This window comes from Nicotiana tabacum, chromosome 2, assembly GCF_000715075.1.
Source record: "Nicotiana tabacum cultivar K326 chromosome 2, ASM71507v2, whole genome shotgun sequence".
Lineage (NCBI taxonomy): Eukaryota > Viridiplantae > Streptophyta > Magnoliopsida > Solanales > Solanaceae > Nicotiana > Nicotiana tabacum.
The window spans coordinates 125,365,384-125,389,990 of NC_134081.1; the positions used below are offsets into that span (position 1 = coordinate 125,365,384).

The 24,607-nt window shown below is 35.6% G+C and overlaps 3 protein-coding genes across 6 annotated transcripts; all 3 read left to right on the forward strand.

The window, feature by feature from the left end:
• The first annotated feature begins 2,476 nt into the window (after window positions 1-2,476).
• On the forward strand, window positions 2,477-8,463 carry LOC107823210 (uncharacterized). Of its 2 annotated transcripts, none has more exons than XM_075239042.1 (11): window positions 2,477-2,716; window positions 2,989-3,093; window positions 3,177-3,331; window positions 3,423-3,516; window positions 4,102-4,172; window positions 4,261-4,367; window positions 5,458-5,579; window positions 5,820-5,908; window positions 6,613-6,672; window positions 7,633-7,737; window positions 7,833-8,463. In XM_075239042.1, exons 1-11 carry the CDS (start codon window positions 2,557-2,559, stop codon window positions 7,947-7,949), a joined length of 1,185 nt encoding a protein of 394 aa, XP_075095143.1. In that variant the 5' UTR covers window positions 2,477-2,556; the 3' UTR covers window positions 7,950-8,463. The 2 variants fall into 2 exon arrangements, with proteins under 2 accessions (XP_075095143.1, XP_075095139.1); XM_075239038.1 differs by having other exon boundaries at window positions 2,478-2,716; window positions 2,956-3,093.
• A 3,582-nt stretch (window positions 8,464-12,045) lies between these two features.
• Window positions 12,046-15,563, forward strand: LOC107823208 (cysteine proteinase 3-like). The gene is given in 7 exon segments (NM_001326116.1): window positions 12,046-12,302; window positions 12,761-12,882; window positions 13,729-13,844; window positions 14,216-14,289; window positions 14,392-14,656; window positions 14,834-14,965; window positions 15,202-15,563. Coding segments are annotated over 7 exon segments (1,083 nt in total). The 5' UTR covers window positions 12,046-12,102; the 3' UTR covers window positions 15,376-15,563.
• A 526-nt stretch (window positions 15,564-16,089) lies between these two features.
• On the forward strand, window positions 16,090-24,540 carry LOC107823209 (protein FIP1). Of its 3 annotated transcripts, none has more exons than XM_016649811.2 (14): window positions 16,090-16,274; window positions 17,353-17,444; window positions 17,517-17,621; window positions 17,765-17,814; window positions 18,560-18,626; window positions 19,161-19,233; window positions 20,892-20,947; window positions 21,131-21,227; window positions 21,452-21,536; window positions 21,861-21,923; window positions 22,485-22,544; window positions 23,135-23,227; window positions 24,015-24,077; window positions 24,175-24,540. In XM_016649811.2, the coding sequence occupies exons 1-14, from the start codon at window positions 16,225-16,227 to the stop codon at window positions 24,259-24,261; spliced, it is 1,041 nt and encodes a 346-aa protein (XP_016505297.1). In that variant the 5' UTR covers window positions 16,090-16,224; the 3' UTR covers window positions 24,262-24,540. The 3 variants fall into 3 exon arrangements, with proteins under 3 accessions (XP_016505297.1, XP_075095158.1, XP_075095156.1); XM_075239057.1 differs by lacking the exon at window positions 16,090-16,274 and adding an exon at window positions 17,107-17,206 and having other exon boundaries at window positions 17,353-17,440; window positions 17,517-17,674; XM_075239055.1 differs by lacking the exon at window positions 16,090-16,274 and having other exon boundaries at window positions 17,517-17,674.
• Window positions 24,541-24,607: the final 67 nt, after the last annotated feature.

Below are 24,607 nucleotides of genomic sequence, written 5' to 3' on the forward strand. Positions count from 1 at the left end.
TAAACCACTTAAAACAACCTCCCATATGAGCTGGAACCACCCAAAAATCAGTAACAACAAGAAGAACAAGAAACTTACTAGCGCGACGGGATTCCTGACACTTGATTTGTGTTGTTTGCCCTTTGTTTGGGTCTTGGATCATGATAAAACCTTGAGAGGGTATTTTTAGGTGTCTAGGGTCTGAAGATACTGAAAAATAATGAGTTAAAACGGGGTTGAGGCGTCTTATATATATCAATATATCTCAACCGCCATTGTGGGTCCCATAGAGAGCTTCTTGGCACAGTCTCCCGCAAATGCGAATATCTCTCTACTATGATGTCGTATCAATGAACGGTTTAATATGTTAGAAATTAGACCCATAGATCTTCAATTTTGTAGGTATATAACCCTATAATTCAAAGTAAATTTGGAGAAAATCGCATCTACATTTGGCCTAATTTTTAGCACATTTATGAATGTAACTTGTGATGACCTTTGCCAACTTTTGTTCCACAATTTGCTTGACTTAAAAATAAAACATACGACTATCATACGAATAAAATAACTCATAACATAACCTCCTTATATTGTTAAGCATCCTAGTCTCATCACAAAAGTACACGTTATAATATTCCTAACTTGTCGACATTCGACGAAACTTATTTTTTTCAATTTGTTTAGCTTCTTAGCCTTTCAACCATATTGGTACTTGTTATCCATGATCTTAAAGATTTGTAATCTCCAAGGTAACATGATTAACTTACTTTATGCACTCTCAAAGATGATCTAATTTCTGAGCTTACATCAATTGACTTACGACGTACTCTTACGTACGAAAACATGGGGTGCAACATAGTAATTCCCCTAGACCCCCCTTTGTAACGACCCGCTATAGGGTCGCCCCCTTAGGTTAGTATATATGCTTTTTAATGCTCCTTGTACTACTACGCCTTAATATAATTAGTTATCCCTTAAACCCAAAAAAAAGATATGATTTTGTGTCGTGCACAGTGGTGTAGCCAGGAATCTCGCCAATGGTGTTCAAACTTTAAATAAGTCAATAAATTTTTTTGTCGATAAATGGTGTACCAAATTTTTTTATAATCATTCTATGCAATATCTAGTTAAATAATAAAAATACTTGTAATCGAACTATAATTTTATAAATCAAAATTAACATAAAAAGACAACAATAGAAATTTTACTGATAAAAGTAAGCATAAAATTTTTAAAAAAAAGAGTCGAGAGGGTTTGTAATATGTACCCTGCAGAGAGCTTTTGTTGACGAAATTTTTGTAGAGCTTGACTTTTAAATTGTAAAATTTGTTTAAGAAATAACTTTTAATTAAAAAACTACTTTTATAATTAGTTATTTGTCTTTATATAAATTTCAAGTTCTAAGAGTTATTTTATTTAAATATAATTAGATTGAAAAAAAATCTAATAGATCATACATGCGGTGGTCTCCGTTTAATTTTGGCAAATAAAATGGGCAAATAACTTTGAACCCGTGAACAACATATCACTGTGAACACCCTAGATCGCTGGACTGCCTCATTCAACTATGTTAAGGGTGTTCAAAATATAATATACTGTCATATAAAGTAGTATTTGACTTATATACGCATTTCAAATTTTCAGCGAAAGGTGGCATAGTGTGGTTACCCCACTGGTCGTACGTTACTCGTAGTTCATGTTTACCAAAATACTAATAGGACAAGAAGAATAAACTTAAATAAATGCCATCCAACCGCTTAAACTAAAAATAGTCGAACAATGTATAATATAATGTATAATTCATAGATTACTATTTATGTCCCAATTTATGTGATACTCTTTTCTTTTTAATTAGTCCCAAAAAGAATAATACTTTTCTATATTTAGTAACAATTCAACTTTAAATTTTTCTTTTTACCCTTAGTGAAATAATTTATAGCCATAATAATTTATATGATTTGTTTTAGACCACAAGTTTCAAAAGTCTTCCCTTTATTTTTTAAACTCGTACCAGTCAAATACCTTCACATATATTGGGATGGAGGAAATATATGTGTAACCATATATAATTAATATAAAAACTATTTATACCGACTAAAAAAATAAAGAGTAAATCCGACCGGCTATTTCTATAAAGATCCCATAAGGATAAACACATATTGGTAGAAATGACACTAGGTTGTCACTCTAAAGTGCTGCTATTTAGGAAGTAGCCAGTGCGACCTGAATTTCAGTTTTTCTATTCAATTTTTCAGGACAAAAATGTCCTGAAGTTAAGAATTTTAATTTAAAATTTCAGGACAAATAAGTATCGGCTAATCTTTAAATAGCATCCGAGAATGGCTATCCATGGACTTGCCCCTACTAATTGCTAGTAAAAATGGACTACCAGCCCGGCCCAACAAGGTTTTTTTAATATGGATCAGGTAATTAGACTTCCTTGTTTGGACCATTTGATAAGTCCACACTTCAAAAATAAATGAACGGTTAGATCTACGTGACGAACACAAAAAAATTGGGGAACACCTGATTCTGTAGACATGTCACTCACGTTGTGAGGGTTTAGGCAAAGCAAAAATGCAAAGGGTTTTGAAGGCTCGCCAGCTCGTTAGGGTTTTGAGAAACTCGTCGTCTCCGATTTTGCTCAATTCAGTGTCACGAATTCAATCCCATTGTACCTATGAAGCTACTGAATCATGTCTCAACTCTTCTTCACGGCGTGGTTACTTTACCTCTGGTAATTATTCATTTTTGATTTGAGTAAGAGGATGTTTTCTTCTGGATTTTACTAGGTCAAAAATTGTGAAATGTGCAATTTGATCTATAGAAAGTATGATTGTTATTTGAAGATTTTCTAATTAATAAATTTTCAACGTAGACAAGTCTATACCTGAATGCTATAGTAAAGTTGTTTTCCGGCTAAATGACAGATTTGATTTACCGGTATCCTAAGATAGGTATATTATGGATAAACAGGTACTACAATTAATGGAAATTATATGCAAACAGAATGCAATATTCGGAGAAATGTATGTCAATGTGAGAAATGCTCTAGTATGCTCAAGGCATCATTTTCTACAGAAGCAGGGGCAGTTGAAAGTAGTAGTGCGACAGGTGATAGTTTGTTTTCGCGTATGGTTTTGAGTGGTTTTGATTTTTATATTTATATTTATTTCTGAATCGTAGTTTTAAAGCAGAGTCCGTGAAGGAACTGTATGACAAGATGCTGAAATGTGTCGTGGAACAAAGATCAGCTCCGCCAAATGCCCGGTTGTGGTCCCTAATACAAAGTTGTGCGAACCGTGAAGATGTTAATCTTTTACACGACATTTTGCAGAGACTTCGGATATTTGTTAGTCTCTTTATATCGTTGAATTTTTAGGAGGTCCTTGTTGATTTGCTCGTCTGATGGTAAGTAGCACGTGATGTATGTCTGAGTGCAGAGACTTTCAAATCTCCGTATCCATGAAAACTTCAACCGTGCCCTCTGCCAGGACATTACAAAGGCTTGTGTACGTGTTGGCGCCATTGACTTGGGTAAATTTCTGAGTTCTCTTTGCTATTCTTCAGTATTTAAGCTTAGTTGCTTGGTCCCATCATTTGTAGTGCAAACTTGTTAGTATCAGTAAGGAAGCTAGACTTTTAGACTGAAAGCGGAAGTGCATCTCATCACGTTGCTTTGACTCTGTACACTTGTTCATCCAAGCTAAGTAAATTTAATTTTTGTAAAAATTCTAGTTAAAATCTCCATTATTTTCCTGAGTGAAAACTCCCAAGTAGGAATATACTTGAAATATTTGAGTTTTTAAGAAATTTTTGTGGTTACAAACTTTTAAAAAGGGAAAGATTGACCATCCTAGGATTGGGATTGTTGCTGGGATGACACGCCGGATATGCTTTGGTCGTCTCTATGGATTTTCTAATGTGTAAGTTAAAGCTTTCTAGAAGACGAATAACTTGAGTAGGTCAATAAATGAGATGAAAGAAAAATTGCAAATATCATATGCAATTGATTTCTTTCAGTGGTATCTGAATGGATTGATGGATTGCTAAACTGAATCTTCAAGTATTTCTGCGTATTAAGAGCTTGTTGAGAGTGTTAAAGCTTCACTTTGTATACAGGTAAGAAGGTGTTGTGGAAGCATAATGTGTACGGATTGACTCCTAATATTGGATCTGCTCACCATTTACTGGTAATTTGGAGTTCTAGTTTGGCTTCATGATGTATGATATGTGTGTGATGACTAAGCCATGTAAAACTTTGGTGTTGTATGACTGCAGTTGTTTGCTAAACAGCATAATGATGTTAAACTGTTGGTAGAAATTATGAAACTGGTGAAGAAGAATGATCTGAACCTGCAGCCTGGAACTGCAGAAATTGTCTTCAGGTACTGATCCAGTATAAACTGTTACAGTGTTACCCAATATCTCTTCCCTCTTTGCTTTTTATTTTTGTTCTGTTGTCTAACTAAATCCCTGGCGAGCCTATTGTTCTTTACCAGCATGACACTTCTATATTTCTGAAATATGAGGATCATAATATCCATGAAATTGTCAATGTTCATTTCTTTTACTGACAATAGACATAATTAATCATGCTTTGAACACTCTTTCTGGGAAGAGGAACCTTTAGGACGGATAGGGGATTTTCTACTACTTTGGAAAAGAAGATTGATAACTATTTGAGTTGGTGAGCTTTTCAAACTTGCTTTCTCCATTCTAATGGTCTATTTGTTAAACTTAACTGTGCTGTGGCTTTCATAGTTTTATACACATTAATACCTTTATTTTGAGGTCAAGACCAATTTCGAGAATTGCACATTACGTTGCATTTTTTTCCAGCTGAATTGCACCCATTGTCACATCATGGAGCGATAAAGACAAAATGACCTGCTCTAGTTCAATAAAAATTTTGAGAACACAATTGAGTAGTAATCTGCTTTTTGAGATCAAGTTGTGTAGTCCTTCCTTAATTTTTGGATACTTCAGGCTAGGGCCCTAACTTACATCCTAGAGGTTTGTGCCGATAGGATGATAGATACTACAACAACAACAACCCAGTATAATCCCACTAGTGGGGTCTGGGGAGGGTAGTGTGTATGCAAATCTTACCCCTACCCTGGGGTAGAGAGGCTGTTTCCGATAGACCCTCGGCTCCCTCCCTCCAAGAACTCCCACCTTGCTCTTGGGGTGACTCGAACTCACAACCTCTTGGTTGGAAGTGGAGGGTGCTCACCACTAGAGCAACCCACTCTTGTCCGAAGATAGGATGGTAGATACTGTACTTATTTTGAAGAGGCATGTACGCAAAATGCCACTTAGCTATGCTAGTGTTAACATAATAATAGTATCTTAATTCAAGTAACAACAATTATCTTTATTATTATTATGTCTTGGCTGAGCTACAATCTGTTGCTTCCTTATACACTTCATTCTTTCTAAAAAGATCTTTTTACTTGTTGGATTGATTTACTGCAGCATTTGCTCCCAAACTGACAACTGGGACTTGATGTGTAAGTATGGTAAAAGGTTTGTCAAAGCAGGAGTGAAGCTACGAAAGACTTCCTTGGACACTTGGATGGAGTTTGCCTCAAAAATAGGTACTTGCTCTTCCTTTTCTCCTATTTAAAACTTAAAAAGGTTTAGAACATTATGTCAGAATCCTCTCATTTTATGCACGAGTACGGTGGTGGTTGGTGGTTAGTTTATAAAATTGCACCAAGTAATAGGGCGAATTTCTTAGTGGCTTCAGTTATGGGATTATAGTTTCCTGATGAATACTAAAGCTTACTGCTGTGGCTTTGACACTCTGCTGCTACTGCATCTTTGTTTCTCTGAAGGAGACGTGGATGCTTTGTGGAAAATTGAGAAGATACGATCAGAATCCATGAAGGAACATACTCTTGCAAGTGGACTTTCATGTGCTAAGGTAATTCGTTTTCGTAGTTTTGATTTATTTTACATTTCCTTTATCTGCCTCTCTTTCTTGTTTCAGCACAGAAATGAATGACCTAAAAGGGGATCACAATTTGTATCATATATCCAATTGGAGAAGTGTTCAAAACAATGTTTGACGCCTTGATAGAGTAGACTTGTTGACACATCTTTTGGTGCTGTCTTGCATTTAACACCACTGTCACTTACCTGTCGAAAGAACGTGCGTTTGGATTGTTCTTCATAGTTACACCTCCTTTTTCCCATCAGCTTATATTCAATTGAAATAGGCAGTCATAGCTATGTAACGACCCTTACTGATATAAGGGCAAGCTATCATGTTCAAAACATGGTTGATATATAGTGCTAGGCAAGTCTTTCCCCAGAGACCCAGTGTTTTTGACAGTCTTAGATCTGGATAATGGTAAAATGTAGCATCATTCGTATGAAAGCTGATTGGGGAACTCCTTTAACATTGGTTGTAAAATCGACTAGCTGATTGATTTCTATTTCTTGATGATGATTATGAAACTCATGTCTCCTCATCTTTCTAGTTGCTTACAAGCTGAGCTAGTGGACGTACTATTTAACATCTTCTTCTTTCGGCAAATGTATATCCAAGCACTGAAGAGGGACAGATGTGGTCTCACAATTGTTTCCTTTTTTGTCGATATTAACAATTTTTGATTTCGTTTGTAGGCTTTCCTAATTGATCACAAACCTGGAGATGCTGCTGCCGTCATTCAATTACTCAATCAGGTGCCTGCCAGTTTTTGCTTGTTTTGAAGTTTTGGAGTCTTTATTTTATTGTTCTATGGAGAGGGTGTCATCAAGCATGGCATAGCTTGTGCAATGGTTAGGATATTAGGCTGGAACCGGAGCTTTGTAAATAGTCTGCTCTAAGACAACTGGAATTGACTAATGTGCTCAAAATATTGTCCATCGTGTAGGCTACTGACTTCAGCAATTTGATAAATTACTGAAAATTCATTGTCATCCCCCATAATCATGTATACCCCCTCCCCCCTTTCCTTTTTCTTTTTATTTTTGGATAGTTGATCATGTATCCCCCTTGGAATAGTCTTTTTAATATCGGTAACCATCTCAATTATCGGCAGCGTCAAATGTTGGTTTCTTTTTTCTCCCAGTTTGAATAATTATGTTTTGAATTTTCATGAAGTGATTGACTGATATGGCAATCATGTATTCTATACGATCTAGCAGATATTGATTTCTTCAGTGTTCATCCAATCTTATTATTCTGATCTTCCAAATACTGGGTGGATTCTGATCTGTGATTAAAGACTGCTGCTCTTACAATGCTTAGTTCAATGAAGGGATGGGAAAGGGAAGAAAGAGGGTTTAAAATACTTTTGTTATCCTTGTTGAAGGTCTATGGGTCCTTGATTTTGTGCATTCCATCTAATTACACTGTGCTCGATAAACTAATGAAGAAGGTGGACATGCACTTCCATATATGCTTCTCCTCTTTTGCCTCTTTAACTGGACAAGCTAAATGAACTTACTCCTTCCCTTTCTCTTGTCATTCAAATTAGACTTGTGTAACCGTAACCAATGAATGACATAGATTATTATTGAAGATAACATATTATTCTCATGCTCTCGTACTCATCATATGCTGCAATACTTGGCCCTTGTTTCATTTCATGTATAAGTATCCTTTCTGCCGTACGCTTAAATGCTGGATGTTCATTGTAGACACTACCCGGTTCGAGAAGGGAAACTTTCAAGGTTGAACTTCAAAAACTAGTTGCAGACTGGCCTTTGGAGGTGATAAAGCGTCAAAAGGATGAGAAGAGAAAGGTAAGCTGTTTATGCATTTTATTTTGGGCACATATAGGGCCACTGTATTTGATTGTGCTGCTTATTCAATGTTGTCTTTGATGTTACCTTTCCAGGAGTTGGCTGCAATGCTACAACATGATATTCCTGCGATGCTCAGTGCATTGCCAAATATGGGCTTGAACTTGGATATAAATTTGGAAGATCTGACAAGAAAAGGTGTCTTATCTTGAAATTTGGGTGAATAAAACATCGAACTTCATGTTGTCCCTTCACTGTGTATTTTGCATTACGGTGAAGCAGCCATCTCAGTTTACTGCCTTCAGGAATATCTCCACATGTTTCAGTCTTCGCAACTGTGGTGCAAGTGCAACCGTTAGTGGCTTGAAGGTAGCCTCAGAATCCTCACAATTACTATTTAGCTTGAGTGAGGATTCGTATGAATCCGACACATTGAATTACCATTCTCATTAATTGACGTCCGTAATTTCTGCTGAATCATATATTGATGGGGTTTCCAGCTAGTTCAGAGTCCTTTTTTTCCCATTTTAGGTGTTCTTTGATATATATGGGGCTGACACTGCAGAAAGAGATGGTAACTTCTGAAGCAGTCAGAAGTTTTTGTTTGGAATCCTAGATATCTTCACCTTTACATAGTTAATGATCTATTTTGCACTATAAAACATGATTGTCCCTGCAATAAAACTAGAAGTTACTTTTTCAGTGGTATTTTTTTTTCTTTTACTAGACTGGGACTCGTAGGCTAAACCCTTTGTCCATAAATTTTTAAGTTGCTGTTTTGTATGTTAGGCGACTAGCTATGCTATCACTATTGTCTTTTAATAGAATTAGCAAATTGAACATAAACGAATATCGAACATGCTTTTAGATGGAATGCAGCATGTTTGAAATTCGTTATGGTACTTTTAAGTGGTGGCTAAATAGTGTTAATTTTGGATTATTAGGACTTTCAAGTGTTTAAATATGGAAAAATAACACTGTATAGCTTTTGTAAAAATAATAGTCTAAAAAATGTATAAAATTTGTATATTTTTTGTATATATATTTTGTATGTTATATACAAAAATTATACAAGTTTTATACACTTTTTTGGCTACCGGATGTAAATAATTTTTGGCGCCGGCTAAAGATGATAATATCCTTTTAAATATCTTTATACATGCGGTTTGATTCCCAAAAAGAACGAAGAAGGAAAAATCGGAATTCAAATCAAACATTAGTCATGTTTTTTTTTGGACATATTAGCGGTTATTTATATACCCTATATCATTTGATATCACGAGATTCAAACCTGCTTATCCCATATGCACTATTCTGAAACGTCAAAACATTCATCAAACGCCAAGCATGCCATAACACTAGAGATAATATTTTTATTAAGGTATAGTGATCTCGTAACAGAAGGAAGTTAAAATAATTAAACAAATGAAATCACTAACAAATACTAATATACATGAAATTAGTATTTTTTTTCTGTAAGATATATAGTAAAATTTATTTCCCTTCCGTGTCTTTCTATTATTTAGTAACAAATTCGCCTTGTCTCGTTCCTCTTATCCTCTAAAAAGTAAGTGAAAGAGATCTTCACTACTCCCTGTTTACTTTTAGTTGTCTAATTTTGACTGTGCACTTTTTTAAAGAAAAAATAAATAAAGTATATATATATATATTTTATAATCTTATTCATAATAATGATAACATTTCTAAAAGTCTTGAAAAATAATGTGGGGAACAAATAGTTAATTATAAGGGTAAAACGGAAAAAAAAGATTGTCGTCTCTTGATTTAGTATAGTGAACAAATAAAAATAAAAATGTATATTTGATAAAGTAGACAATTAAAAGTAAACGGAGAGAGCACTTCGCTATCGAGCTAGTATGATTGGTATTTGGGTGAAAAATATCTTTTCTAAAAGTGGCTGATTTTTTTCTTGTTTCCTTTTTCTATGTGACGTCTACTAGTGCACCACCAAGAGAAAATGCCAGATTCTTTACGTATTAGAAAATGGTGCTTTTGATAATGTTCTATATATTTATATATATTGCGTGAAGAAAGGAAGTGTTGTTTCGATCTGTCACTTTGATTATTTAATCCCACTACTAAGTGTCTTTCATCGTCAAAAAGTAAATAAAAAAAAAATCCTAAATGTGTGGTTTCTTCGTTAGCAACCATGCAGGCAGTTTTCTTGATTAGTTTTTTGCACTCCAACCATATAGTATGATAATATGAAATTATTAATAATAAGTTTGTTCCTTTTAGGTCTATATCTATGGTTGGTTTATTCATAGTTATGGTCTTACGGGGGACCTACACACAAATGAACTGAGCCGGAGTCAGGATTTCAATCTTATGATTCGGAATTTTATAAATCGCTTTAAGTTACTGAGTTCTAAATTAATAATTTGTATATATTTAATAAATTTTTTAAGACAAATATAGGGTTCGAAACAAAGTTACTGAATTCGGCCGAACGCGCTCTCGACTCTAGCTCCACCCATGCAAATGAATGCTAGCTAGATCGTTATACTAATATATGGGGATTGGTTAATTACTTTTTCTTAGGATTGTGGTGAGATGGATAAATTCCTCCATCCTTAATCAAAAAATTTTCGAGTTCGAGCCTGGAATAGATCATAAAATCATGATAGAAAAGTTTTTCCCTTTAAGTAGCTTTACTGAATACAGATTAATCGAGACCCAATACGAATACATTTAGAAACTCCTCCCCCCCCCCCCCCCAAAAAAATTGGTTAATTACTTGGTCCTACATTTAGTTTGGCTGACCTAAGAATCGTCTAGAAGGGAGAATTAATCAAACAATAGAAAATGTTGGAGCACCTTTAGTCGTCTTTGTTTTCTAGTATTATTTTTCAATACCCTCTCTTATTAATTTTTTTCCCGAAGTCATGGTCCCTTTCTTTCTACAGAAAAATTCAAACAAAATGACAAAACTACTCCATATACTTGAGTTTTCATTGGATAAACTTTAGATAATGTTGCCTTATTCTCTTCCAAAATGTCCACCACATATTGCTTCTTCAACTTTACTTATATGAATAAGTAATTTAATCCGGTGGCATTAGAATTTGATTTTGTTAAAAATATTATGCAAAAAAAATTAGTTATCAACCTACTGTAATTCTCCTTCTTTATTCATGAAGACAACAAACAATTGTGTAAGTTCAACCAACTGTGTACATAGGTTATCTTTGTATATATAAAAAATAAATATGAAAAAAATAATTCATTTGACCCAAAAAAAAAAAAAACTAGTGTACAAACTTCCAAACAGATTCCATAACGGAAATGCTGGAATAAAAAATTAACGTCAGCACCTACGCCATCTTTTTTCAACTTTGCGAGCACGCCAACACATTTCCCACCAAAAAACAATAGGCCCCATCGAAGATTCTTCCATAAGATTCTTCTACTTACTCAAAATATCTCTAAAGGATAAAGTTGTAAATATCATCGAGTATTAACCTAATTAATCGCTTATTTAATCGTTTAAATTAAATATAGCTAACAAATATATAATATGTGTATTTCATATACATTATATGTATAATCTTATATAATAGTGTCGACTGAGATAAATTGGTTCAAGATGAACTAAAATTTGGGTCATAGTCCAACCCGCCTAACTCTTAGCACACTTTAATTAATATGTATGTTTTCTTATGAAGTGTATAATTACTAAATAATATTTTTTTCTTTTGTGGTCATATATAACATATCAAACAAAAAAAATAAATTATTTCTAAGATATTTTGACAAAATTACTTATGGATCAATTTGGGCTAAAAATCAACCTCGCTTTAAATGGGTTGAGATGAGTTAGGTCAAGATGACATGAGTTTAATAAATGGGCAGGTCAATAACCGGCTCAACTTTGGGCGGGTCGGGCGAGTCATTTGGGCTTTGGCCAAATTTGACAGCCCTAATCGTATATAATCAATATACAGTCAAACCTCTCAATAACAATTTTATTTGTTTCGAATAATTTTTATTGTTATAACAAAGTATTGTTACTGAGAACTAGATTATATTATAACATGAAATTTTAATTCCAAAAAGAACTTAACCATTATAGATAGAGTGTTGTTACAGAGAATATAGTAAAATTTGATTGAATACTCGTTAAAAGAGTAAACATTTATATAATATAATCAATATATGCCGACAAAAAAAATTAAACAATAAATTTGACCCATTATAAAATGTCATGTCTGGGCCTTAAATGGACCCCACTTAAATAGAGGACAAAACCCACCTGAATAAATTCTCCACTATTCGACCAGTCTTACCATACACACACCCAATCCGTATCATTCCCTTCCCCACATTCTCTGAGAGGAGGTTCCAATGTCTCGTTTCACACTCCTACTGGCTCTCGTCGTCGCCGGTGGCCTTTTCGCCGCCGCACTAGCCGGACCGGCAACCTTCGCCGTTGAGAATCCGATCAGGCAAGTCGTTTCCGACGGTTTGCATGAGCTGGAGAACGGAATTCTCCAAGTCGTGGGCCAGAGTCGCCATGCTCTCTCCTTCGTTCGCTTTGCTCACAGGTATGATGATATCTACAAGGAAATGAGATTTTTTATTATTTGCTTATTAGTAGTGGAGTATGTTTTATTTTGAGTTTAAGTTCTATATATGCAGTGAGCATAATTTTTTTTTAACATAGTCAGATATTTATAAATAAATCTCTTAATACGCATTAGGTGGTATTGATGGGGTAAATTTTCCTTTTTACTGTGATATACTCCCTCCGTTTACTTTTTAACTGTCATATTTCGCTTTTGAGGGTCAAACTATCTAAACTTTGACCAACAACACTACAAATTATATTACTTTTGGTATAGTTTTCAAATATCTAAATTTTAATTTTAAAATATTAAAAAAATTTAATCCTATTTAGCTTCAAAGATTAGTCAAATTGATTCTCGAAGTGAAATGTTACAAGTAAAAGTGAATGAGGAGAGTATATAACTTAAATCGTTTTGTTTTTGGGATGTTATTTAAGGTATGGGAAGAGGTATGAGTCAGTTGAGGAGATAAAGCAAAGGTTCGAGGTATTCTTGGACAATTTGAAGATGATTCGATCGCATAACAAGAAAGGACTATCATACAAACTCGGTGTCAATGGTATAATTAATATTATAGCATAACGCTAAAGCCATGCTCTTTTCCTTTTTTGCTTTTTCTCTTTAGCTTAAGTGGAATCTTAATTTGTTGATTTGGAGATAACAAGTTATAGTTTAGTGATTCTTTTATTGGAATACTCTTTGTTTTTCTTCTTCTTCATATGGTAAGACAACCTTTTGGATTAAGATGTAATTATTATTATTGTTATAAGATAAGGTAACTATATTTTCCACTGTAGTATCAGTATGGTATTTGTAGTTTTCATATTTTATTACTAATTAATTGGTCTAGTTGCCTTATCATGTGTGGATATTTCATTCATAGTGTGTGGCTTGTGGGTACCCTTTCTCTCTCAAATCAAAAAACTTTTGTTTTCTTTTTAATTTTTTTTGTTTTAGGTCAATTCAAAAACTTTTCTCATAAAAACTAATCTTGCTTAAAGACCAAAAAAAATCTAAATTGAATTCTTATTTCTTCTCTATTCATTCATTTTTGGACATAAAAACAAAATCATAGTACATGGAAAGAATATAAGCACCTAAGCATTACAACAACAACATACCCAGTATTATCCCACACCGTCGAGTCTGGGGGTAAGTGTGTACGTAGGACTTACCTCTATCTTGTGAGGGTAGAAAGACTGTTTCCAATAGACCATCAGCTAGCACCATATTAATGAAAATAAGCACCTAAGCATTGGACTGCTCAAATGAAAAGTTTTTACAACTTAATCTAGTTGTGTATAGATTCAACAACAAAAGTTAGATAAATAAGTATGCATTTTATGCTTGTAAGTTCTATTATATATGGCCCTCATTGTTTATTGATTATTATGTTTCATAACAGAGTTTACCGACCTAACATGGGATGAGTTCCGAAGAGACAGGTTGGGGGCAGCTCAAAACTGCTCTGCCACAACAAAGGGCAATGTCAAGCTCACTAACGCCGTTCTGCCGGAGACGGTATATGCACTCAGAACTCCTCTGTATCTATTTCTCTGAGTTACTGATCTCTAGAGTTAAACTACTTTGTGATGATTTATTATTTCTAAGATTGTGGAGTGCTCTGAGTTTAATTATGCTGTAACTATAGAAACACTAACTAAAAAGATCTTGAATAGTGATCCTACAACAATAAATAAAATCCTCATAAAAAATACCACTAGATCGAGCACCAGTGATTTTCATATTCTGGTAAAAATCTTGGCTAATTGATCGAAGTGGGTAGCTCCAAACTCCAGTAGACTAGCGAGCATGTACTGAGTTAGTGTACAATTGCTTGCAAAAAGAAGTTTTTCTTTCCTAACCCCAAATTTCCAATTTCGTAATTATAGAAAGACTGGAGGGAAGATGGGATTGTAAGCCCAGTCAAGAATCAGGGAAAGTGCGGATCTTGCTGGACATTCAGGTGAGAATTAGTTAGAATCACATCATTGGACTCTTAAGTTGTAATTCCTGAAATTGCACTCTTAAGCTGAACTAATGGAAAAGGCATATGTCGATTTGGCAGCACTACTGGTGCACTAGAAGCAGCATATAGCCAAGCATTTGGGAAGGGAATCTCTCTATCTGAGCAGCAGCTTGTGGACTGTGCTGGAGCTTTTAATAACTTTGGCTGCAATGGTGGGCTCCCATCACAAGCCTTCGAGTACATTAAATCCAATGGCGGTCTTGACACTGAAGAAGCATATCCATACACTGGCAAGAATGGCTTATGTAAATTCTCATCAGAAAATGTTGGTGTCAAAGTCATCGATTCTGTCAATATTACCTTGGTAAGACATCTCCTTTCCTCTGGGATGGAACCAATCTTTGCCGGTGAATTATGTCGAGTGGATTCCATTCGTTAACTTGTTCAGTTTTTAAGTCATGAACTTATGCTTGCGTTGCTGCTTTACATCCTGAATGGTCAATAAGCATCGGTTGGATTCCATATATATGTGTAATTACAGGGTGCTGAAGATGAACTAAAGTACGCAGTTGCATTGGTTAGACCCGTTAGTATTGCTTTTGAGGTGATCAAAGGTTTCAAACAATACAAGAGTGGTGTTTACAGCAGCACAGAATGCGGCAACACTCCCATGGTAAGTCATCTGTCCCTAGGAACGTGATATGCAAATATATTGACATAGTTACCTAAATACAGGGGAAAGCTACAGCCGACCAAGGGTCGTCAGTTGAACACCCTTCACTTCACTGTCGTGCATATATTAAATCTTGAACACCCTAAGTGAAATTTATAACTTCGCTAAATGAAATTCCTGACTTTGCTAAATAGGCATATATACAATATTACAAACGTTGTGTGTTGCATTGGCAGGATGTAAACCATGCTGTTCTTGCTGTGGGTTACGGTGTTGAAAATGGTGTTCCTTATTGGCTCATCAAGAACTCATGGGGAGCAGATTGGGGTGACGATGGATACTTCAAGATGGAGATGGGAAAGAACATGTGTGGTATTGCCACTTGCGCATCCTACCCTGTCGTTGCCTGAGTTTTGAAGTTTGGAAATTGGTTTTTCCCCAAAGGAAAGTAGGGATAAATCCCACATTGTCCCAGTTGATGATACAACAGCATTCGAGCTCCGTTCTCAGTTTTATGTTCAAAACACGTATAGTACATACAAAGATGATATTGAATTTACAAAATTCCTGAAGCAAGTTATTTATACACAAGTTTAAATGTTTTTCTTCTTATTTTACGTTGGTTCCGCTTCCTCATATAGCCGAATTTAATTTGTTTGATTTTAGGTGTTACAGTTGTTGTTGGCCTTAATTTAATTGCTTACCATTGAGCCATTTAATAAAAAGATCCAAATGTCAGAATTAGGAACGAGGATGATTCACTTCAATTGGATGTAACTCACGAAATAAATGGACGACATGGCACAATCTGAAACTATTACCGAAGGAAGAACATATTTTTGGAAAATAAATTATTCTTACTACTATATGGGAAAAATTCTTCCTCAGGCTTGATGTTCGCCACAAATTCGAAACCCTCTTTATGCTTTCTCGGTCGAGTTCGTCTCACAGGTCTTAGCTAGTGTGATTATCTCTCCAGCATAATTTGCGAGTAGCTAATGCGGGTTCCTAATTTACAAAAAAACTATTGATAAGTAATACTAAAATTTACTGCAAACACGTTATCTAGAGTATTTATTAATTTGGCGTAAAAAAAATATAAGAGGAGAGTGGCAAGCATGGGGAATAAAAAGGAAAATTTAAAAATAAAATAACAAAGAGAGAGAGAGGAGAAATCTCCAAACTGGATATAGAAGGAAGCACAGTGGTTCTGTTTTGAACTAGAATTTCTGCAAAGCGAATTTCTCGACGAAGAAGAAATGTCCGCAGAAAGACGTTCTTCTTCTATCTACGAAAACGAAAGCAATTTGTAAGCGCTAATCCTCCAATCTACTCACACCATAAACACAATTCTCTACATATGCTACATTTTGATTTTGCCAATATCATTCCTCATCCTCAGTTTTCAGTTTTTAATTTCTCATTTTTGATGCCGTACTTTCAAAGTTGAAATATCGCAATGTTTGTTTATTACTTGTAATTCAGTTAATTTTTCTCTTTATGCTGGCTGAAAATTTAGTAAATACATGCTACGGCAATTTCTGCAAATATCTAATTGTGAATTCTAACTCATAAAAGTGGCTAGCATTATGGTGAACTCTACTTTAATAGAACAAAGTGTTGTTTGGCAAGTGACTTATTAGGATAATTATTTAAAATTCTAGCAATGTTTCAAGAGATTTTAATTATGTTTTCCCCTTTTCTGTTAATTTCGTATCACTGTCTATTATGTTTCTTTCATATAATCAACTAAACAAATATATTTGGGTGTCATGATATTCAAAATTAGCATCTAGACTGTAAATTTTGAGGTATGTATGTGCATAAGGAGAAGAAGGGGAAACTTAGGCTGATACAATAATGATGTATTAAGCAAAATGGGGGTTAATTACACAAAAGATCACTCAACTTAAAGTATAGTGCAGTAAAATCATCAAACTTATTTTTCTAGCCATAAAATCACTCAACTTTCCGTTAAAAAAAGGGCAGCCCGGTGCAATAAGCATCTCGCGTTCACGCATTGTCCCAAATAGGGCCGCACCTACCCTGATGCAAGCATCAGTGGCTTATTTCACGGCTCGAACCCGTGACCTATAGGTCACACGGAAACAACTTTACCGTTGCTCCAAGGCTCCCTTTCACACTCAACTTTCACTTGATTTCCTAAAGTATCATTCTTGCTGTTGCCAAAATCCAGTGAAGTTGGCCCGAAATCACCCCATTTCATTGCAATAATTTATGGTCAGCTATATGACTTGCTAAGTGAAATATACTGTCCAAATTAAAGTTATCCCTTCTCAAAAAAAAAAAAAAAAGTTATCCCCTTTTTTTTACTTAATATTGGAGCTTTCTTGCTGATAAAAGTCCCTGCTTCTTTTTAACTGTAGGTTCCTGGACATACTGGATGAGGCACCACTTTTTGGTAATAGGAAGCCTGCAAGCCTGATTGGGAGTGTTTTCTACTGTATCTTATTGGCAAGTAATACTACTTCAATTCGGTGTGCAAATTAGTCACTTATATGGGAGCTGATTAATAACAAATTCTAGGCAGGTTTTGCTGTTTTGGCTGTGGGAGCTACATGGATATTTCACCCGATCCGGGGATTAGTTTTCCAACTTCTTTGCAGTTGTAATGTTGCCCTCTTAGTTATCACGGGTCTGCTCCTATGAAATTATACTCTTCGGTTTATACTGTTTCATCTTGGCCAAGTTATGAGTTTAAAATCTCTTTCATCATTTGTATTTTTCCTGTTGTTGACTTTTCTCTAATTGCTGAACATAAATATTCAATATCTGCAGGCATTTTTCAGCAATATCTGGTATACCAAGTCCAGAAAATACGGTTGCAGGTGAGTTTTCCATTATGCATTACTATATTTTTTTTTGTAGTTTTGATGTCAAGAATGGCATTTTGCCACTATAATTCTTGACCTAGAGGTTGTGCAAGGGGAGAAAAATAACACAGGGGGTCAATGATTAATGTCAGCGCTACCTCATTGAATATAACTTTCTTTTCTCTCCTCATGTCCGTCCGCTGCCCCGTTCCCCCAAATCGACATGTACACAAAAGAAAACAGAATATTAAAAACAATCTCTCCCTAAATCATTTTGGTTAATATCATATCATATTTCTGTGAGGCTTTGTGCATATATTAAAGTTCGGTATGGTGCCAAAACATGCATAGCATTAAAGTTGCTCCACTTTCTGGTGTAAGCCACTGTGCATTCTTTGTATCTTCTTAATATGGTGCTACTAGATAGTTAAAGAACCTGACAGACGTAGGAAGAAAACCTGGTACCCAATCTACATGAGACTAAAGTTCGCGTGTCCACTAGCTATCTTGAGGTTATAAAGGAGTACAAGTCGGTTGACCAAGGTGACAACTTCTCTGTGCCATTTTCGCATAAAACTTTTTGGGATTCTGGGTATCTTTCTTGTCGAGAATGGAGGACTTGTATGCACTACTTGGATGACAATTAAATATTTTTCTTATTAAGATTGACAATTGCTTGTTTCCTTCTTATTTTCCCATAATCCAATCATCTGTTGTGAAGTGTCGAACTTTTGAAGTGCACAATGGTTTAATCTTGTAGGGTTACTGCGTTTTCAGCCAGAAGCTGAAGCACATTATTCGCCTACCGTTTGCGACAATTGCATATGGTATATCTCTACTTGGTTCTTTAGTTGTGTTCAGCCTTTTTTTGTGTACCATCCATTTTTTACTTTGTCTTAATCTCTAAATTTAACGTCAAAACAAATCTTGCTGTAGTGCTAAAATATATTGTTTACATGCAGGACTGGCTTGTTACAGTTGAATTGTGTGTTTTAGCAAAGCAATACAATCGTTTCCTTTTTACATTTATTAATTTGCATATGTGAATATTTGTGATGCATTAAATCATTCAAAATTTCTACCTTCTCAATGTCCCATCCCTTACTTCCTCGTAAAGAAGGGAAAGTACAATCAAGTAAATCTTGGTTAATCTGAATATTATTCTAGTCTTCTAAGAAGCTTGCTAATTTGCAAACTGTGATCCCTAAAGATAATATCCACAGCCTTTTGTAATTTGAAGAACACTTTGGGGAAGCACTAAGTTTGAATCTCCAACTTCCTTGAAGATTACATTTCTTCTACAATTATTTATATTTTTCAATCTGTACTTCCTATACTTAAAACACTTCGAACAATTGTAGGAACTGCTGCAATGCTGCTGGTCATGGTTTGGAATCCAGATATTAGCATCCTCTCCATATCCGCACTACTCAGGTTCACCTGCTAAGAACACTTGTGCCTTTTTATCCTCTGTTTTTTTTTTTTGCAGCTTCCTGCATATTGAGATGTTGTGTAGCCAATTTTAGCTGAGAAACTGGCTCCGGAGACCTTTTCCTTTTTGAATAAGAAATGTCAAGTTTGCTGCTGTTGAGTCTCCCACATCGGCTAAGGGACGGGGAACTTGGTCTCCTTATATGGCTTGGGCAATCCTCACCTCATGAGCTAGCTTTTGGGGTTGAGTTAGGCCCAATGTCCATATCTTTATCATGGTATCAGAGCCGGACCATCCCAATTCTTTGTTTCACCGATGTTGGGCCCCCATATTATATTGTCCATGATCCAGTTGGCAGGCCTGGGCGTGGGGGCTGTTGAGTCTCCCGCATCGGCTAAGGGATGGAGGACTTGGTCTCCTTATATGGCTTGGGCGATCCTCACCTCATGAGCTAGCTTTTGGGGTTGAGTTAGGCCCAATGTTCATATCTTTATCAGCTGCATACAGGACACTTTTGTCCTTGGTGCATTACAGTCTGTGGATTCGGATTTAAGAATAGAATTCTTATCATAGAATTTTAAGTTAAATTTTTGGACAGTTAAAGCAACCAGAATAATGATTACAACCAGTATTTTTGTTTACGCTCGATAGATAAGTAATACCAAACATACCATGGAAGAGTTGACAGAGAGATCAAGCCTCTTTTTTTGAGAAAGTGCAGAGAGATTGAGACTCTTAAATGGACTTTCTTGGAGCTTGGTGTATATTTCATGGGCTAAACAAAGGAGAAAAAAAGGATGAAGGAATGGATTTTCATTATATTTTTGTTTTGCTTTATTTTGAACTGGAAGAATACACAAAATAACATCTTCTACTCCAAACCTGAAGAATTTAGACACTGAATGTCCTGCAGAATTTTGTGAGAAAGAGCCACTTTTAATTCAAACTACCCCAGACAACTGACGCATGACGAAGAGTAAAATAAGGCAGATGGGATTGCTACTTCTACCTTTGTTTCAGCTTAGGAGCTCCAGTTCAAGGACTGAAATCAAATCAAAGTGGATGTGAACTATGAAAAGTTTCTATTGATCCAGGCAAATGAATAGGCCAAATCTGTTAATTGGGTCCCAAATCATTGGGGTTGCATTTTCTAATAATGAGTCAGGGCCTAAGCGTAGTCGGTGGCAATCTTCCTGGTGATATGCAGGACAAACATCGTCATAAGTTGTCCAAGTTACCAAGAATAGTTCCTTTTCACGAGTAAGAAACCGATGTATTTGCATAGGTCGCCTTTTCCGTATATGAATTCTTAAAAATGGACTAATATGATAGATCTGTCTGATATACAGTACTACCGACTCATAACAATCCAAATGGGTCTTAAATAGTTAAATGTCATTTATATGAGTAATAATTACTCTGAAGGTTGAACCTTAGGCTTGATCTAAATGCAGTTTCGAGGCCAGTCTTCAAAATGTTCAAGGCCTCAGCCAGATGTTAGGTGTAGCCATTTACGCTTCTATTATATAGAGAATGCTGCTATTGAAGCTTGCATTATTCATTGTGGTGGTACTGGAGTAGCTTCCTATAACTTGATTGCTTCATTGTAGCCTTGTGTTTCTAATTTAGAGGTTTGATGCATTTTCCACCACTTTTTCAGGATAATCATGCTGGTTGAAGTAGTCTGTGTTGCTTCTTTCATGACTCTCTATATTGGTGAGAGACCTCCTTTGTGGTTTTCCTTAACAAGACTCATTTCTCCACCTATATTTTTATAGTAAAGCCCACCCATGTCTCCCTACAAAGAAATTGCCTATCGTAAATTCCTAAATTTTGTATGTTATTAGGAAACATATTTAAAAAATGACATTTGTCAGGCTACACTTTCAATTGTCACAGGTTATGTTCATCAATACAATTCATTTCATTCCCAGCCCGATGTTTTGAAGTCACTTTATTCTCCACTTCAACCATCAAGTTCTTTGGAAGGACTGAGGTACTGCATTAGATTTACGCATATGAGTTTGTAGAAAAATCTTAGACGCCATAGTGGATGGATTTGCCATGAGTCCCCTGTAAAATAAGGAGCTTTGCAGACGCAGTTTTTATTGCACTTTTTAGCCCCATCTTTTTATTGTCAAAGCACATTACTCTTTCTGAGTCTATTAAGTGTGGAAGCTAATAATAATGATGGTTACCCGGGAGCCTTTTGTTGTATAGGTATCAAGATGGTGGTCGACTATCTGATCAGCTCATGACCTTATTGCAATATCAGCAAGAAAATATACACTTTCTGAATGAGGAGGTATGTGTTGATAAAGAAAACTCTGATACTCTTTCTTTAGAAGGTTCCAGGCATGTTTCATTGCAAGAAGAGAGTAAGGAAGGAACCGGTTTGAGCAGCTTTAGTCTTACTAGTTGGTGCATCAAGTAGTTAACAGCGCATACAAGTCATGTTTGGAAAGGAAGGTGGAGTTCTACACATTTCTAGGTCTTGGTTGCTGCAGGATGTGTCGATCTCTTGTGGCCAAAATAGGAAATTGAATAGCATTATGATTGGAAATTAGTCCTTGTTTCTTGTGGAATTATTTCCTTTATTTCTCTGAATTTTGATGTTTTTCTCCTTTAGATTCTAGGATTACAAGAATCCTTGAGCAAATATGAAAGGTCTAATGATGGGAGTGCACCTCAGGTAAGCTTCTCCTTATCGAAGTTGTTTTGCTATAAGAATCTCCTACCTGTATTCTCTAGAATAGAAAGAAGAATGTAACTTTTGACTGCATAGTGAGTCATAATTAAGCTATAAGTCAGTAAGGAAAACAAATAATTTGAGAAGGAGAAAGAAACCTGTATCAAGTATCATAAATCTGAAAGTGGTAAACATTCTTCCGCACTTCCCATTTTATAAGATCTCGGTGAAGGTATTTTCTGTTTAAGATTATGAAAAAAGCGCTTCACTTCTGTTATTGCTGTTGCCCAAGTTAGCTGGTAACAACCGTCTGAACAAGTTTCCTGATGACAAAACCAGGAAAGAAAGAAATAAAGTCATAGATGCTGAGCATGACATAATATACGCCAGCTGTTGCTTGTTTTATATTCTGTAAGATGATAATGTGGAAGCTATGTCATTTTAGTTCATTTACTGTGGAATTATTCAGTAATGAAATCAACCATCTTTGTGTGGTAATACTCAATTGTTATTAGAATTTGGGCTATGAATATGGTGAAAATAATCAGTCGCTTGGTATTGCAGGTTGATCTTGCCCACTTACTGGCAGCTCGAGACCAAGAATTGCGCACACTTTCAGCTGAGGTATTATTGGGGCTTGTGGTCTTTTGGACCTAACTTGTTTCTTACGAAATTAAGTGCCGCAGAGATGGAAGTACTTTTATCATGTGCAGAACTAACATGTAAAGCAGTAGTTCTAAGAAACAGACTGTGCAGAACTAACATGTAAAGCAGTAATTCTAAGAAACAGACGTAGTTGCTCAGGGGCATATCCATGTGGCATCCGGGTGCTCTACATTGTGGCATCTTATTTCAAACTCTTGAGAGTAAAGTTTATTTGGATCAGTTCTAAGTGGTAGTCCATTTCATATGACTCATGCCTTACTGGAATTATAATCTCACACTGATGAAAAATACTCTCGCTGATTTCTTTACATGAGGTGTAACCATGGTGGTTGTTGTTGTTTGAGGTGTAACCATTGCTTTTGAGTCCATATGTTCCTTCTGTTGATTTCCCTGATTCTGTTTGGTGTCCGTGGAGGGATTTTAAGGACTAATAGAATTTACTTGTCTCAGACATTTGATATTTCTTTCTTTCCAAGTAGAAGTTTTACCTCAGCATTTGTTGTCCTTTTAATTTTTTGGAATTATCTGCTGAAAGATTTGTGTTTCAGATGAATCAATTGCAATCTGAGCTTAGACTTGCTCGATCTCTAATAGAAGAGAAGGATGCTGAGATGCAGCGCATCCGAAGTACAAACAATCAGGTGTGTTTGAAACTATTTTGGAAAATAAACTTTTGGATTAGTGTAAATGCAAAATATTTGGTGTATTCAGAGATGGAGTTGCTTTTCTTTATGGAGAAGTGTCATTTTAAACGTAAGTTGCAACTTCGTGCTGCTCTTTTGTCTTCTTTTGCTGCAACTGTTGCTTCTTTGCCATTAAAAATGAATATGATGTACCAAAAGAAAAGTCAAAGTATTTGGCTAAGATGTAGGCTTTAACAGCCGAAAAGAACAATTCAGATTTGGAAGACATCATTCACCACCAATGGGTGATACCTTTTTGTATTTTTTCTGACCTTGGGACGGTCCTTGCTTCAACTGGTTACTTAGTTTCTTGGCTGTGATTTACCTAGGTGCTCATGAGTCCTACAATTTTCAGGCCGAGTAAGATTCAAGTTAAATGCCGACATTTATTCCACATCTACATTGATTTATAGTATCGCTCATTTATTATGAATATGATCAAAACGTTCTGCTTTCATCAGAGAAACATTTCAAGGTTCTTGTCTAACTTGAGATTATTATTCCGGATCTGCACTTAATTTCTTGTAATTTTGTATATTAAGCAAATTGACTTTGCTTTTCTTCATGCACTAAATTAGTGGTTATAGCTAAATACTAAATACTGTTATTCTAACTCCATCATCCATCTTTAGTATTTGGATTTCCATAATCATGCTAGTTTCTTTTACACCAAAAGGTTAGCATGATATTTCCTTTTTATCTGCTTTTTTTTTTCTTCCTGAATTCGATTTGGTGTTTGTAACAGTATGTAGAGGAAAATGAGAGGCTTAGAGCTATTCTGGGGGAATGGAGCAGCCGAGCAGCTAAGGTAGTCCTTTGATAATTGCTACAATGTTGCTTAGTAGTTATTATCTTTCCTTTGGTTAAAACTAATACATATACTATTGTCGTCTGCTGGATGAAAGCTTGAACGTGCTTTGGAGCTTGAAAGGATGTCAAACTTGGAACTGCAGAAAAAAGTAAACTCACTGAAAAGCCAAAGGCATGACTAAGTTCGATCAAGATAGCTAGCTGCTTGGTTAGCAACTTGTCACCTCACAACACACCAGCCGATTCTCTGTCTTCTTGGCTAGTAGGTCGAAGGGTAGTTTCGACAAAGATGATTACTTGTTAGTCTGTTACATAGGAGGATGCCGAGGTCCTATCTGCATATATACAGACGATTCTATGTTGATACAACGTTTTCAGCCTTCACTGCCATGTGTGGGTTTTGTGCACATTTTCTTTTTGTTTCCTGCTACAATGATTTTTGGAATTCTATCTCTTGACAATTTTGTTTTCCGGTAGCTCTAGGACTAATACCATTTGTTTCTTTTACCAGTCCTCATGATGGTGCTA

Bases quoted from the DNA above. Each gene is read 5' to 3' on its own strand.
- LOC107823210 (XM_075239038.1), top strand. From the start codon at position 2,557: ATGCAAAGGGTTTTGAAGGCTCGCCAGCTCGTTAGGGTTTTGAGAAAC. The intron at 4,368-5,457 runs GTACTGATCCAG...GATTTACTGCAG, and splicing joins ACTGCAGAAATTGTCTTCAG to CATTTGCTCCCAAACTGACA. The intron at 5,909-6,612 runs GTAATTCGTTTT...TTTCGTTTGTAG, and splicing joins GTGGACTTTCATGTGCTAAG to GCTTTCCTAATTGATCACAA.
- LOC107823209 (XM_016649811.2), top strand. From the start codon at position 16,225: ATGTCCGCAGAAAGACGTTCTTCTTCTATCTACGAAAACGAAAGCAAT. The intron at 17,445-17,516 runs GTAATACTACTT...AATTCTAGGCAG, and splicing joins CTACTGTATCTTATTGGCAA to GTTTTGCTGTTTTGGCTGTG. The intron at 21,924-22,484 runs GTAAGCTTCTCC...TTGGTATTGCAG, and splicing joins ATGATGGGAGTGCACCTCAG to GTTGATCTTGCCCACTTACT.